General features: G+C 40.1%; 1 protein-coding gene across 3 annotated transcripts in view; it reads right to left on the bottom strand.

The window, feature by feature from the left end:
* Positions 1-16,084, bottom strand: part of MMEL1 (membrane metalloendopeptidase like 1) — a 69,670-nt gene that overhangs the window by 44,959 nt on the left and 8,627 nt on the right. For 2 of the 3 annotated variants that reach the window (XM_074218669.1, XM_074218670.1), the window contains exon 2: positions 14,892-15,055. In XM_074218669.1, coding sequence (XP_074074770.1) covers positions 14,892-15,055 — 164 coding nt within the window. Of the gene's footprint in view, positions 1-14,891; positions 15,056-15,570; positions 15,779-16,084 lie in introns of those variants that run through there. The other variant, XM_074218671.1, reaches the window with a different exon arrangement.

Here is a 16,084-nt window from a genome sequence, read left to right as displayed (position 1 = left end):
TTAGCTCCCTTTATCCTAGGACAATTTCCTCTGGGGTTGTCCCACCTCGTGGTCAGTTTTTACAGGTATCCTCTAAGTTCAGGACTGGTGCTATTGAAGTGGAGACTTTAAAATAATAATGGCTTCCCAAATGCTTCAGGGGACTCAAAGCAAGGGACAGACCAATTCTTACACTTTATTCCCAAACATATACTCTTTGTATATTGACCTTTGACTATTCCACAAATAAAATACTCAGTCTCTCTGTCTTCCTTTAAATTCTAACTAAAATTTCATTGTATTGGAAGCCTTCCCTAACCCCTCTCAATTCTGGTGCCTTCTATTTTTTAATTAAAGCTTGCATGTTGTCTACCCAATTAGATTGGAGGTTTCTATCCCAGGTCCTGTCATATAATAGGTGCTTAATAAATCTTTAATGATTATCTGATTATCAGTAATAGATAATTACTGACCAAGTTGCTGACAGTGGTGGAACATCTATATTTTTAAATCACAAAGCCCCTGACTCATGATTTATCCAGGTACTACAAATGCATAAAATAAACTCAAGTATAGTGAGAATGATAGACATCCAGATGAGATGATAAGCTTTTAAAATATTCTACCTACCCAATAATGGCAAGAATAATTTATAATAAAATGTAGTATTTTGCAGAGAAACATTCAATGCCCACAAATCCATGATCATTTCTCCTAAAGAAAATTAAGTATGGATCTGAAATTAAAGAGGGAATCAAACCAATACATTTTATTTATCACACTATGTACCTAATAAAATTACTTGACTCACTTGAAAAGGCACAATAAATAGCTTACACATTCCAAGGAATTGTTCTTTAATGATAATAAAATGTTGTTTGGATTGGATAATAAAAAAATTCTTAATGTACACCAAGGAAAGATAGAGATTGAATCCAGAGGTCAAATTGGACCAATGAAAGAAGATAAGACTTACAAATATCTTGTTCTCCTTCATGAAATCTATCTAAGGAAACCTATGAAAACTATCTAAGGAAAAACTATGACTAGATATGTTGAGACTTTCTAACCTCCTATAATCAAAGCTCAATGAGAAGGATCCATTTAAACCAACCTACATGATACCATTCAATTTATAATGCTGGACTTGAAAAATGGACTACAAAATTTGGAAAGTATTCTAACAAAAACCTACATAATAGCAAATCATATGATCTATCATCCTAAGGCAGTCATTAAAATTAATTTTGGTTTAGCAAAATAGAAGATGAAAACTGAAAGACATTCTCAGAACATGTGAAAAAATTTTTTTAATCTAGCTTACTTGGGCAATAGTAAAAGCTAATAATAGGTATTTGGAGAATTTAACCCAAACTGGTTTATTGCTGGAACAAATATGCTGGACCAGAATGAGCTAAGATAAAAGAATAAAATCAAAAGGCTCTATGAACCCTAATAACAAAATATCACTAAATGTACACCAAATAAATGGCTGAATCAAGTGGATATTTTTATAGATATGAAAAGCTTTATAACAATCACATGGGATCGGATCTGACCTCAGAAAGTTACAGAACCTTAGACTTATTCATAGATAGACTATGAATTGAAATGATGAGAAATTTTGTATCAACCAAATACCTAAAAAGAGCCCACACCATACACCAGAAGGTCCCTATCTTTCATAAATTAACAATTGACAAATCCCCCACACCTCAAAATAACTTTGAGAATTCAACAAACAGACATTCCTGGAGTCAGAGTAGAATTGCAGATAAAATTGTCTACTATCATCCAAACATAAGAATGATCCATTACACTTTTAGAATAAATGCTGGGGATCTAAAAAAGGATAAAAGATAATCCCTGTTTTTAATATTCATTCTAATCTACATGGAATGAAAAACTTAGAAAATATAGAAACCTAGAAGAACAAATCAAAATCATGTGTAAACAAGAAGACATATAAATATCATTTCTATTATCCTGTCTGCTTTTGGAATTAACCTTGAATATACTTCCAGGGATCCTGAAGAAGTTTCACTGCAGAAGCAACATAAGCTTATATTTATTCAGTGTTAAAACAATTATTTTACTAATCTATGACAATTCATAGAACACAAAATGTACAAGAATAATTGTAAGATATCAATTTGTTTGTTCCAAACGGTTTCTAGTTGATCTCTATCAAAAAAAGGTGAGGAGGGGCAGCTAGGTGGTGCAGTGGATAGAGCACTGGCTCTGGAGTCTGGAGTACCTGAGTTCAAATCCAGCCTCAGACAATAATTACCTAGCCTTGTGGCCTTGGGCAAGTCACTTAACCTAATTTGCCTTGCAAAAAAATAATAAAAAAGGTGAGGAGAACTTGATAATAAAAATAACAACATTTCTGTAGTGATTTTCAAGTTTACTAAGTGTTTTATTTCCTATTTTCCTCAGGTGATAGGGAACTATATTGGTTTTACCTTTTTTAAAAAAATGTGAAAATAATAGTTACAAAGAGCAACATGACATTCTTAGGGACAAAGAGGTAGGAAGAGTCAGGATGTAAGCCCTAAGTGCACTACTCTTTTCATTCAACTATAGCCTTATTCTTAGAGACAGTGTAGTTAAGAGTGGAAAGAAAACTGGTCTTTGGAGTCAAAACCCCTGGATCTTAATACCAGATCTGCATTTAGTACCTCTACAACCTTTTGACAGTATCATTCTCTCTTGCTGGTCCTTAATTTCCTAGAAACCAAACCTTTGGAATTGAAAAGATTATTCATTTGGCTGTTCACTAAACCATTACTTAGCACTTGGAAAATTGACCAACCAGTGTCTTCTTAAAGATTTCTAATGAGAGCTAAAATTGGTTTAATTGGATCTGTAAAATGTGGTAGTTGAATTGGATGATCTTCAAAGTCCTTTGCCAAATCTAAACCTTGAGATATAATGAGAACCGTTAGAAAGTATGGTGGTGGGTGCATGGTTGAAATATTTTGTCCCTTGCCTTACTGCAGCATGGACTTGGAAGGGAGTTCAATGACCCTCTAGTCCAACTATCTCCAACAAGGAATTTTTCTCTGCAATATTCCAGTGAGTGCTCATCCAGTCTTGGCTTGAACTCAAATCCAATCTTTCAAATAATTAAAAAAAAAAACAAATAGAGAACGGAGAAATTATCCCCATCATCTCTTTTACCAACCACAAACTGATAGCAATGTTTCAATGAAAATGATAGTGGCTGAGACTGATGTTGGGAGAAAATGTCACCTGGACAAATTGGACCTCTTCCATTGAATGATGGAGTGACATATAGAGTGAAATCATTAGAAAGACTGAGGAATTCATAAGTGTTGCCCCCACATTCAAAAGATTCATTTAACTACCATTCTCATCCTTGTCTAGTTAGCCCTCCCTCAATTAAATCAATTCACTTGCATGTCATGGCGTCACCTTCCTGATATCACAGTCATCCTCAAGAATGAAGGATAAACAATGAAGACATGATTGGTGGATTCAAGAGTCCTGTGTAGGGGGAAGTGTCTTTTACTTTAGATTAGGGCATAATTCCAGAGTCTTTTATATATCTGGATGTAAATTTTTGCAACCCCAATCACTGTAGTCCACTAAGAATTATGCTACAGTTCCGACCAAGGTTGGTTTTCTTACAGTGGTCTTAGGACTAAAAAGAATCTTGAGCCCTGTAGGGTAGGGAGGCTCTGAAAGAAGTTGAGGGAGAGAAGAGGTATTAGATTGAGTACCAAACTGAAGATCTACAGAGTCGTTGTGTTGACCTCATTGCAATATGCCGGGGAACCTGAATAGTTTACCCGCACTCCATGTCAGGAAACTGAATCTCTTCCATTTGAATTGTCTTAGGAAGATTCTGAAGATCACCTGGCAGTAGAAGATGCCAGACACTGAGGTCCTTTCTCCAGCTAAAACATCACTACAGAGAGTGCAACAAGGATGGCCAGTCCTCGTCAGAGGTAAGCTTGCCAGAAAAACTATTTTATGGAGAACTCACCCAGGGCAAGTGCTTATAAGAGGGTCAGAAGAGACAACTTCAGCATGGGAGACATTGTCACAGGACCACCCAGTATGGAGTCCCCTCATCAGTAAGCGGGCTGCACTCTATGAGGAAGACGGAATTGGAGAAGCTCAAAGGAAACATGACATCCATAAGTTTAGAATACCCACCCCAGATATTCACATGGCAGCTAGATGGTGAAGTGGATAGACAGCACTGGCCTTGGAGTCAGGGAAACTGGAGTTCGAATGCAGCCTCTGATACTTACTAGCTTTGGGCAAGTCACTTAACCCTGATTATCATGCCTGCAGGGTCATCTCCAGTCATCCTGATTCATGTCTGGCCACTGGACCATATAGCTCTGGAGGAGAAAGTGAGACTGATGATTTACCAAAGCACCCTCTCATTCAGATCCAATCATATGTTTGTCATGACATTACCTCCCTGATGTCATGGTCTTCTTTGAAAACAAAGGACAAACTTTATTATTTATCACATGGACTATTTGTGCCTAAACTATGATAGAGAATTCCAAGGTCCTAATTGGTCTATTCAACCACAGTTGGACACACTGTAATTTGTCTCTAAAGTGATGTCATTTTGGTCTTCTTTAATAACAAAGGTGAAAAAGGAGGAGAAGATGAGGAGGAGGAGAAGGAGAAGGAGGAGAAGACACAGAAGAAGAACAAGGAGAACAAGCAAAAGAAGAAGGAAGAGGAAGAGGAGAGGGAGAAGCTACTTAATCCAGTCTGGTTTGATTAATTGATAACAACTGGTATTTATGGAATGCTTTGAAGTTTGCAACTGGTTATGTTATTTCAAACTAAGATTCACAAGCACAAATGACTAGAATATATTCTATTACAAGATAGGTAGGTGATGAGTGATTTTAAAATGTCATATCAGCTCTTAGGATAAAAATTCTTACTAAATAGTGAATCAGGAAAGGGTCCCATGAGAATGCTCCATTTCAGTTAATGGATGGAAGGGTATGAACAGAGGTGGGAGAGTGTGATGTCACATCTGGTAGTTAGAGACTATGCATCTCCATTTGGCTCCAGTGTGGAAAAGAGTAACATTAGATAAGAGAACAAATACCACAACTTACCCAACTGCATTTCCCTAGTTGGATAAGCAACAGAGTCCAAGAACAGCAAACCAGTGGAATAAAGTTCCTTGCTTCCCAACTACCACACTCATGCTGCCTGATTAATGAGGCTAGGGTGTGCAGTGGATAGAAACTTTTTCCTGGAAATCAATAAGAACTCAGGTGCAAATCTCATCTTGGACACTTCCTAACTGTGAGACCCTTAGTTTGCCTCACTTTTCCTCATCTAAAAATGAGAATAGCAGCAGCACCTACCTCCCAGGGTTGTTGTGAAGTTCCAACAAGGAGATATTTGACAGTGTTTGGTACAAGTCACTTAACCCTGATTATCATGCCTCCAGGGCCATCTCCAGTCATCTCCTACTCAAATATAGCAGAGATTAGATAAAAAGTCTTCACTAATAGTAGGTAGTCACCCCTGTCCTCTGGAAAACATTTTCTGGAAAACTCTACATAATATGGATTAATTGGATCATAGCTACCAAGGGCTAGGAAAAAATCTAACAGCGCATCTGACAGAACCTTCTCATTTTATATTTGAGTAAACCGAGGCCTAGAAAGGCAAAGTACCTTGTTTAAGGTTGCACAATAGGTAAGTGGCAGAGCTGAGATTTTCACTCATGTTTCATGAATCCAAATTTATTTTTCTACTGCATCATGCCAAAAAAATTTATAAGACATATGTCTTTACTGATTACTGATACTGAACTGAGACTAAGAAATACTTCTATTAGGCTCCAGTTCCTAGCTCTGTAAAATGAGGGTGTGGGTCAAGATATTCTTGAAGAATGCACCCAACTTTAGATCTAGACTCGTGAATCTCTTGTCATTCCCAAGTGATTTTCTTCCCATTTTCCAAGAAGGAATGTACTACTTTGAGGTAGTAGGTTTCCCCCTGCTGGGGCGTCTTCCAGTAGAAGTTGGATTTGCTAGGGATGAGCACATTCAGGCTTGTCTGAATGACCTTTAAGATCCCTCAGAACACCAAGACTCTGGTATTCTCCATAGAGGGAAGGCTATGATCCATTAGCTCTCAGTTGATGACTCCTTGTCTTAGTTCACAGCCATTTCATTTCATTTCTCTCCTTTATTTCCCTAGTCTGAAAATCCTTGCTGGCTTGCCCCTGCCCTTGCTTTTCATGGCAGCTCCCAGGAGAGAGCAGCCTTACCTTAGTCAGTTCAGCTGACAGGAGGCTTTGGGGAATTGTGATGGCTAACTGCTAAAGAGGAGTGAGCTCACCAGAACTGAATTGACTGAGATCTCTACACAATCCCCAAACCCTTAAGCAAGGATTCTCTGCCCCAAAACTCCATCAACACTTGCCTCAGAAGACTGATAATTTTTATAATGTGTGTGCATACAGGTTAATGGACATTCACTAACCAGTAAGAAAAAAAATATTTAAAGAATAGCACATTCATTGCATGTATATGGGAATGTGTACATGCATTTATGTAAATATGTATTGTATACATATGATGATAATGTTTGTTCTTAGTTCTCAAAGAAAATCATGACATCAGGAAGGTGATGCCATGACAAGCACATGAATTGGATTGGAGTGAGCAGGGAACTGTTTTAAGTCACCACTCTCACTTTCTCCTCTGGAGTCATCTGGGTCCAGTAGCCAGATATGAATCAGGATGACTGGAGATGGTCCTAGGCAATAAGGGTTGAGTGACTTGCCCAAGGTCACACAGCTAGGAAGTGTCAAGTGTCTGAGGCTGGAGTAGATCTCCTGTCTGATCCCAAGGCCAGTGAATGCATGTACATATGTATGGTTTATATATGTGTGTGTATAAATATATAAATATATGTATATATACACATACATATGTATGTATCTATCTATATCAATCTCTCTACACATGCATATAGCATCTCTTGTTTTACCCTAGAGAATGTAAGCTCCAGGAGGACAGGAGCTATTTCATTTTTCTATCTCCACAGGATCCAGTATATTGGATGGCAAGCTCTTAATAAATGTTTCTTAAACACTTTATAGGATAGGACTCCTTTTGACATTATTCTTAGTAGGAATGAATTTATAAAGTGCTTAAGATTTAAAGGGGATACATTTGTATTTGTATTTTTTAAATACCACCTTGCTAAAAAGCAAATGTCGGGCAGCTAGGTGGCGCAGTGGATAAAGCACCAGCCCTGGAGTCAGGAGTACCTAGGTTCAAATCCGATCTCAGACACTTAACAATTACCTAGCTGTGTGGCCTTGGGCAAGCCACTTAACCCCATTTGCCTTGCAAAAAAACCCCAAAACCTAATAATAAAAAGCAAATGTCTTAAACATTCTAATTGTGTAATATGTGACAAAAAAAGAAATGAAACTAAATAATAATGGAGCCTTGGGGAAAATTGAAGAACTGAACAATTCCTATGTATGCGATTCTGCTTATGTCCTATGTATGCGATTCTGCTTATGTCTGAATTTGGGTAGGATGGTGGGGTGGGTCACATAATCAACTAACATTTATTGTGTATCTCCCATGAGTCATGGGCTAAACTCTGAGTACAAGATAGCTCCTGGGCTCTAGGAGCTTTCTTGCCCCTCTAATGTTCCTACCAAACTTCTCTATTTGTTATTTTGTGTACACAATATTCCATCTATTTCCTTCTAGTCTTTTCAAAGGCTATGCCCCTTGCTGGAAATTCTCTCCTTTTCCACTTCTTGCTCTTGGAACCCCGAGCTCAGAATAGTTCAATCTTGGAACTTAAGGGTCAGTTCAAGGATCACCTTTGATGAGAAAGGTTCCAGGGTTTGTTCTTTAGACAGCAAGCATTACCTCCTTATTGGGGAAGACTTTTATCTAATCTCTGCTATATTTGAGTCACAGAGCCATAAAATTCCAAAGATGGAAAGGAACATTTTAGAGCATCTAGAAAAGATTTCACTAGGACAGGAATTATTTCAATGACATTCCAAGCAAGTTGCTCAGCCAATAGGCAAGGGAACTGAGGGATTCCATTCCTAATTTCTCTATTCGTTGTTTGAGTAGTGATGGTCAGAGGATTAAACTAAGTTAGCCTTACTGACTGGATGTCAAGTTCTTTATCAATAGGTTGGCTACCCCCAAAACAGTGGTGTCACACATCCTATTCTCTGGGAATCCTTATACTTGGCCCCCATTTATTTCAAGACCTGACCAAAAGCACATAACATTCCAAAGGGGGTTCTCAGATTAAGCATCAGATTTGTTTCTCTTAAGCATCCTTATTCTCCTTTTGCCTGATTGGCTCATCAACTGAATTTCTAGCTGCTAAGTATTTATGGTGGTAGAGAATACTTCTCTTTGAAGGCCTCGACTGCTAAACCTGTTAATGGGAAAATAGATCAGAGTTGTCTGTCCCTAAATGATGGTCCATTGAGGTGACATAACCTCAAGTGTTGGAAGGGACTTCAGACCATGTCCAATCTGAACAAAAAATTCCTTCACAACATCGCAACAAATGGTGTGTTCAGCCCTAGGATACCTACAGAAATGGGAAACTTGCTACCTTTCATTTTATTTGCTGCTTAGATAATACTTTTCCATCAGTACTCTAGTTTCTAGGAGTTGGGGGGGTCATCTATTGCCCAAGTCAGGAGGGAAAGCAAAAAGCCTCCTTTTGGGGACACAAGTTTATATGTGCATCTTCCTCTCCATTTAAAGTTGACATAGAAAGATGTTTACACATCTCCTCTCCCTGATAACTCTGAAATGGAGACAATTTCATTTTTCTTCATTTAAAACACCATTGGGCAGGGTCAGAAACAAACCCAGCTTGTATATGAGATGTGAGGCAAACTGAGAAAAACTTTAGATTGGATTTGTTGAACATAAAAGAATGCAAGATCCTTGAGGATAGGGATTGCTTAGCTTTTGTCTTTATTTCTCTAGTACCTAGAGCGACAGATAAATTATGGGACAAAGTAGCATCTAGACTTGTGATTTCATTGGCTCAAGAAATTCCCAGATGAGAAAACTTCCTGTACTAAAGCTGCTAAAGCACTGAAGGGTTAAGTGACTAACCCAGGATCATACAGTCCAGGGATGTGCCTAAGGCAGGAGTTGATAACAGAGCTACCTGGTTTCCTGAAAGGTTCTCTAGCCTCCCTGCCATACCATCTTTTGCCTCATACAAAGTAAGTGCTTAATAAAAAAAATGCTCACTGAATTAATTTGCCTATTAAATTAAATGCTTGTTTCAGTGAAGGGTTTAAAGATTCCAAGCTGGAAGACATCTTTAAGTTCATTTACTACAGTGTCCTTATTTCATAAAATGGGAGCTGGAAGGAGATGATTTGCTTAGGGTCACATAGATCAGAAATGGTTGAGCTAGGATTCCAGTTCAGGTCTTCTGACTCCAAAACTTGCACCCGTTCCATTGGGCCATACAGGAGGGAAAAAGAGCTCCTCTGTTGACTTACTAATGATGCCACTTCAATCCTTAACCCAATACTGAGCACATTTGTTGTTTACTCATGCCCAACTCTTCATGATCTCATGGACTTGTCTATGGAATATTCTTGGCAAAGATAGTGGAATGGTTTGCCATTTTTTTCTCGTGTGTCTCCATTTTACAGATGAGAAATTAAGGTAAATAGGAGTTACTTGACTTGCCTGTAGTCACATAACCACATAAGAATTCAGATCTTCCTGATTCCATTGTTGTTTCTCTTTTCATTGTGTTACCTTGTTGCCCCATGCCTGGCACATAGTAGGAGCTTAAGAAGTGTTTATTGATAGATTCCTTCAAAACTATTTGTTGTAGAGGTATTTCTCAGACACATTGTAGAATGGATTCTAAGTTAGGTGAGGATTGATCTGGATAGCCTCTGGTGTTTTTTCCACTTCTCATGTTCTGTGATATCCATGATTGTTTATCCTTTGATCTCAAAAGAAAACCAGGATGGTGATGCCATGATGAGCAAGTGAATTGGATTTAAGTGAGGGAAGGATGTGCAGTCACCAACTTCACTTTCTCCTAGGGCATCATCTTGGTCCAGTGACCAGATATGAATCAAGACGACTGAAGCTGACTTTAGGTGCAGTGGGACACCTTGGTCTTTTTAAGTTTAGACTTAGTTTGACAAAGGACTATCCATTCAGTGATTAAGGCTAATAAGAAAGAAAGGAAGCAAAAAATGACCTATTGCATAGTCAAAAAAATCAGTCTATGAGAGAAGACTCTCAGGTTTTCTGGCCAAGACATTACCTTATAATCCAATGAGCATTTATTAAACCCCTACTCTGTGTTATCACACCAGTTGCTAGGAATACAAAAACATAATGAAAAAAATAACCTTTACCCTCAAGGAGTTTACACTTTATTGTTGGTAAGTGAGCAGAAATGATGTGGAAACTTAAAGACTCTCCCAGAGTGCATCCTGTGACTCCAGTAGTTAAGAAGACCGCCTCTCTGCACCTTGCTCACTCTGCTCCTGCTTCTGACCACTAAGTCTCATCGAGCCTCTTCTGCATAACAGCTCTTCCCCTACTAGAAGGCAGTCATCATGTGTCCCCTGTTCCTTTAATCATAGCCATAGTCCAGATACTGCATTCTTTAGATGAGGAAATTGAGGCTAAAAGCTTTCCCAACAACCCCAATCAAGAAATTTAAATGTTGGGATTTGAATTCTGGTCCTCTGCTTTGAAATCCAGGATTCTTTCCTAACTATACTAAAATGAAAATAAAACACAGCCAACTATTTAAAATGCCCCTCATGGAGTGTACAACTCAATCAGGAGATGGGAAGCCAGTTGGATAAAATGGACCTCAGGAACCATGTAGACCAAGTCCCTCGTTTATTTTTTGGTGTTTTTTTTGGGGTGGGGCAAGGCAATGGGGTTAGGTGACTTGTCCAAGGTCATACAGATAGGTAATTATTAGGTATTTGAGTTCAAATTTGAACTCAGGTCCTCCTGACTCCAGGGCCGGTACTCTATTCACTGTGCCACCTATCTGCCCCTTCAACTCTCATTTTACAAATGAGGAAACCAAGACAAAGTGACTTACCAGTTTTTAAGCTTAGATTAGCACCCAAGCCTTCTAACTCCTATCAAGAAATTAGGAGACACCCTATTTTCTAGAGTTAAATTCCAACCAGCAAGCCATATCCTGAGTTTGGCATAAAAACAATCCTTTGTATTTACCCTCTGAATAATCTCCCCATCTAGCATTGCATTGCTTTGACCAGTACTAGATGTTCTCTCAGATCCAGCACGCTCTAGGCAAACTCAGACAAGCACCCATATTTTGGCCATGAAGTCAAATTTGCTTATTATTGTTGTCATTGTCAGGGCTACAGTTCACTGAATAGCCATTGGTATAAGTACTGAGATTTAAGCACATTAGAGTGGGTCCCCCTACTAGGGGGTGGGGCCCTTGCACATATGGCTAATTCCCCTACTTGCTTACAAATCATTTTCCTCACCTGCAAATTATAAACTGCCATTTGATTCCTGACTTTTCTTTCTCTAGCCTGTTCTGTTCAGCCTGGCCACCCACAGGTTAGAGGCTGATTTGGTTCAGTTGATACTTCAGAGCTGTACCAATAATAACACATTCATCAGAAAGATTTCCACCAAGTACTTTGTGAGGGCTGGATGAGATGCTATTAAACAGAGACAGCAAGACAGCCAGCTCCCTGTACACAATTGTTCCCAGTTTGGTTGTTTCTTCTTCCCAGCCCTACCAAAACAAGGGTTTATTTTTGCACTACACTAAATCGTTTTTAAAGTACCTGTCTTTAAAATTGAAACTTCACCTTAGCATTAAGACATTGAGTTGACATCTCCCAGGGTAACAGACATAGAGATAAGAAATGTTCTGGGTGCCTGCTCACAAGATGTTATGAATGTCAAATACTCAGACATATAATCCTGGGTCCTTGCAATAATGCAAGGGGTTTGCTGTCCAGATGGAAAATAGGAACTGTTAAGAATCTGCAGCTGGGAGATTTGTAGTATAGGGCTGGAGAGTGACAGAAGAAACCTCAGAGGCCATGGGACCCAACACCCTCATTTTACAGATGAGGAAACTGAGGTTCAAAGAGAACTGACTTGCCTGGAATCAGGCTAGGATGTTAAACTCAGGTCTTCCTGAATCCAGGTCCAGCATTCTACCCACTACTTCATTCTGCTTTCTACAACACACTGAACTGATGATAATGGCCATCTTCAGTGGTCCTGCTCCATACTTGGCCGTGGCACCTAGATAACTCTGGAGGAGAAGCTCGTGACTTTGCACAATGCTTCCTCACTCAAATCTAATTCGCTTTCATGTCATGGCAGGGTCCTCTTTGAGAATAAAGGACAAACAACAACTCCATTCTGCTCCATGGCAGCAGTGCTTTCCTCTTCACATTTTAAAGATGAAGACAATGAGACATAGGTTTAGTTGGACAGAACACCAGATTTGGAGCCAGAAAGATTTGACTTTAAATTCTACCTCCAACATTTATGCTGAAAACTATGATCTGAGAGAGAGAGAGAGAGAGAGAGAGAGAGAGAGAGAGAGAGAGAGAGAGAGAGAGAGAGGCAGCAGATAAGAAGCTAAACAAGGAAATTTGGGTTTGAATCTTACCTGAGATGCTTATGCCCAAGGCCAATCACTGAATAATAAAAATCTCATTGTTGTTCAGTGTTTTCAGTTATGTCTGACTCTTAATGATCGCATTTGTAGTTTTCTTGGCAAAGCTATTTTGGTTTACTATTTTCTTTTCCAGTTTATTTTATGGATGAGGATTTGAAGCCAGGCACTTTATTTTCTGTCCCATCTTGCTGCCCCTTTAATAACAATACTAACCATCATAGCTAGAATTTATATAACATTTTCATAACACTTTAAAAGCACTTTATAAATATTATCTCACTTGATCCTCACAATAATCCTGGGAGGCAGGTGCTATTAATATTCCAATTTTCAGATGAAGAAACTGAGACATAGAAAAATTTGATGACTTGCTCAGGATCACAGTTAGGAAGTGTTTGAATTGGGATATGAACTCAGATCTTCCTGACTCCAGGTAAAGTGCTCTATTCATTGTGCCACCTTGCTGCCTCATTTTACCTCTCTATGCTTCACTTTTCTCCTCATTTATGGAGATAATGATAGCAACCACCTAAAGGGATTATTGTGAAAATCAACCATCTGTAAAATGCTTTGCAGGGCTAAAAGAAATGACTAAACACAAACTCATATTAAAATGAATGTGCCCAAGTTCAACCTGGTTGCTCAGCTTCATAATATTAATAGCTGAAATATAGCTCTTTTTAATTTTAATTTTTCCAATCATATGTACATATAGTTTTCTTTATTTTTCTTTTGTTTTTTCAAGGCAATGGGGTTAAATAACTTGTCCAAGGTCTCATAACTAGTAAGTATCAAGAGTCTTGAGGTCAAATTTGAACTCAGGTCCTCCTGAGTGCTCTATACACTGAGCTACCTAGCTGTTCCTTAAAAGATAGTTTTCCATATTCGTTTTTATAAGATTTTGAGTTCCACATTTTTCTATCTCCCTCTCCCCTTCCCATGATAGCAAGTAATCTGATATAGGCTCTGCTTGTGCAATCATGTTAAATATTTCCATATTAATCATGTTATGAAAGAGGAGTCAGAAGAAAAATGGAAAAAACATGAGAAAGAAAATACATAAAAGAAGTTTTTAAAAGTGAAAATAATGTGCTTTGGTCTGCATTCACATGCTATAATTTTTTTTTCTGGGTGATGATGGTATTCTAAGTAAATCTTTCAGTGTGTAAGTCATTTCAGATGGACCATCTCATTTGATCCTTACAAATCTCCAAGGAAGTAGGAGATATTAGGATCTCTATTTTATGGAAGAGGAGACAGGCAGAATAAGTCCCCCGATCCATACAGCTAGCTGATAACTGATGTAGATAGAATTTGCACCTGCGTCTTCTGACTTCCAATCTATAGCTCTTGCTATTGGTATGGCTTTATACCAGTGAATGTTAGAAGACTGGGAAAGCCAACAAGGCAAGATGAATCTATACTAAGAAAAGGGATTGGGGAATGGGGACCAGTCCTGGTTTATGATCCTTTAAGAAATAAGATTTAGTGTTCCCAGCTCCTGGGGCTCATCAATTCAGAAACATTCAGATATCTGGAAAACTAGAGTCAGGAACCTAGGAATAAAATTCTTATGAAAGAGGGAGTATTTTCTTAGGCTTGTCATGGAAAAAGCAAAAAGGAAGACACCTTCAGAGGCTTTTTGCTCAAGCATCCGAATGGCTCTGAGTGTTTGGTGACTGGATCCCTCAAGCGAGCCTCACCTGGCTTCCCCCATCTCTTTCCCAATTAAAACCTCTATTCTTCCCCCAATTCTGGGTGCTTATTTCCCAGAACATTCCAGACTAGTCCCAACTTAACTTGATAGTTCAGCTGTCCTGGACCTCTCCTCCTCATCTCACCTCTAAAGCCTAGGAGGGCTGACAGAAGGAAGCTTCTTTTTCTTTATCCATAGTTGAAGCTTAATCTTTTGCAGTGGGTGCAGCTGATGATATCACTTGAAACCCCAGCTCATCAGTGCTGACCCTGTACCCCCTCCATGTCTTGGGGTGTTTGTGGAAACCTGGGGCTCATACCAAAGCACTCTAACAAGCAAAGCACCCCAGTCCAGCTCTGCATGTAATACTTCAGGGGAAATCAACAGAGCAGTCTGTCCATTGCCAAGCTGATGCTTCAAAGGGGCCATGGAGAATCAGCCATCTTAGATGGGTCCAGGCAAGGGGGTGATCACAGGGGTAAAGGTCAACTCCCTCACTTACCTTTCCCTTCCATGTAGAAGACCACCAAGGTGATCAAGGAGCAGGTCATGAGAAGCAGGAGGATGGACAGTCCCAGCTCCAGGATAGTCCATGGCTTCTTCCTGGATCTGGATGATTTCTCCACAATACCCATTTGGCTTCCAGATTTCCCCATGCTCCAAACTCTAAATAAGAAAGGGGGTGGGGGAAGGGGAATTAAAACAGGACAATCTACAAGAGAAGCAGCAAATAACTACTCAAAAAAAAAAAACCCAGTGAGAAAGGAAGGGAGGCAGGGAGGCAGGACGATCGATAGTCTTTGTGCCTCAAAAACCCCCTAAATCTCAAATGCTGGCAATCGAGGGGAGGGGCTGTGCCCTGCTGACGTTAAAATAAATTAGTCTAAATCATGTCCATGTCACAGAATACTAGACTTAGAGTTAGAAGGGACCACAAAGATCTCTAATCCAACCCCTTCGTTTTACAAAAGAGGAAACTGAGACTCCCAGTCTCCTAAGGGATATTATGATCATAGACAAGGCAGGTGGGAACAATTTGTAGCTGAAATCCAGAGCCAGAGCAGGTAAGATTCTCGCCTAAGGTCATACATAGAGGTAGCATCAAGAGAGTGTTCTCAAGCTCCTACCAGAGCCCACCCCAGCTGCACCACGCCAGAGTATCTCAGTTTACCAAAACTAACCTAGCAAAGAGGCAGCCCTGAGTCTTGGACCCTCCTGAGAGATGGGGATCCTGGGCTCATGCCCATTCTCTACTGCGGTGCCAGTCCAGGACCAGGGTGGCAGATGGAGCAGGGTCCGTTTCCTTTAGCCCCCCACCCCGAGGCTTCTGGGGAGACGCGGGAGGCTCACAGCACTCAGTCAGAACTTTTCCCTCCTGGATCCCCTCGCCGTCTTCTGGCCGGGGCTGGCTGCCTGGTAGCACCCTCCAGAGCGAGTAGGTGCGGGCGGAGAGAGCTGCTCCTGGGCAGGCAGGCGCCCGGCAGGTGGGATCCGGGGACCCCCTTGGGAGGGACTCGGGAATATTGCGGCCACTCCGCTGTCTGTCCGTCTGGCTGCCAAGTTCCCAGCCTTTCGCCGGGGCCCCAGTCCCTACCCGGGGTCTCCGGGAGGCGAGGGAAGCGCTCGGAGCGAGCAGCGCAGCAGGGAAAGGCGAGTCTGGAATCTGTCCTCCTTCGGACTGGTGCAGGCGGGGGA

Source organism: Macrotis lagotis, chromosome 1 (assembly GCF_037893015.1).
Source record: "Macrotis lagotis isolate mMagLag1 chromosome 1, bilby.v1.9.chrom.fasta, whole genome shotgun sequence".
In the NCBI taxonomy this organism is placed as follows: domain Eukaryota; kingdom Metazoa; phylum Chordata; class Mammalia; order Peramelemorphia; family Peramelidae; genus Macrotis; species Macrotis lagotis.
Note: the sequence above shows the minus strand (reverse complement) of the source record. Positions and strands in the feature narration are given on the sequence as shown.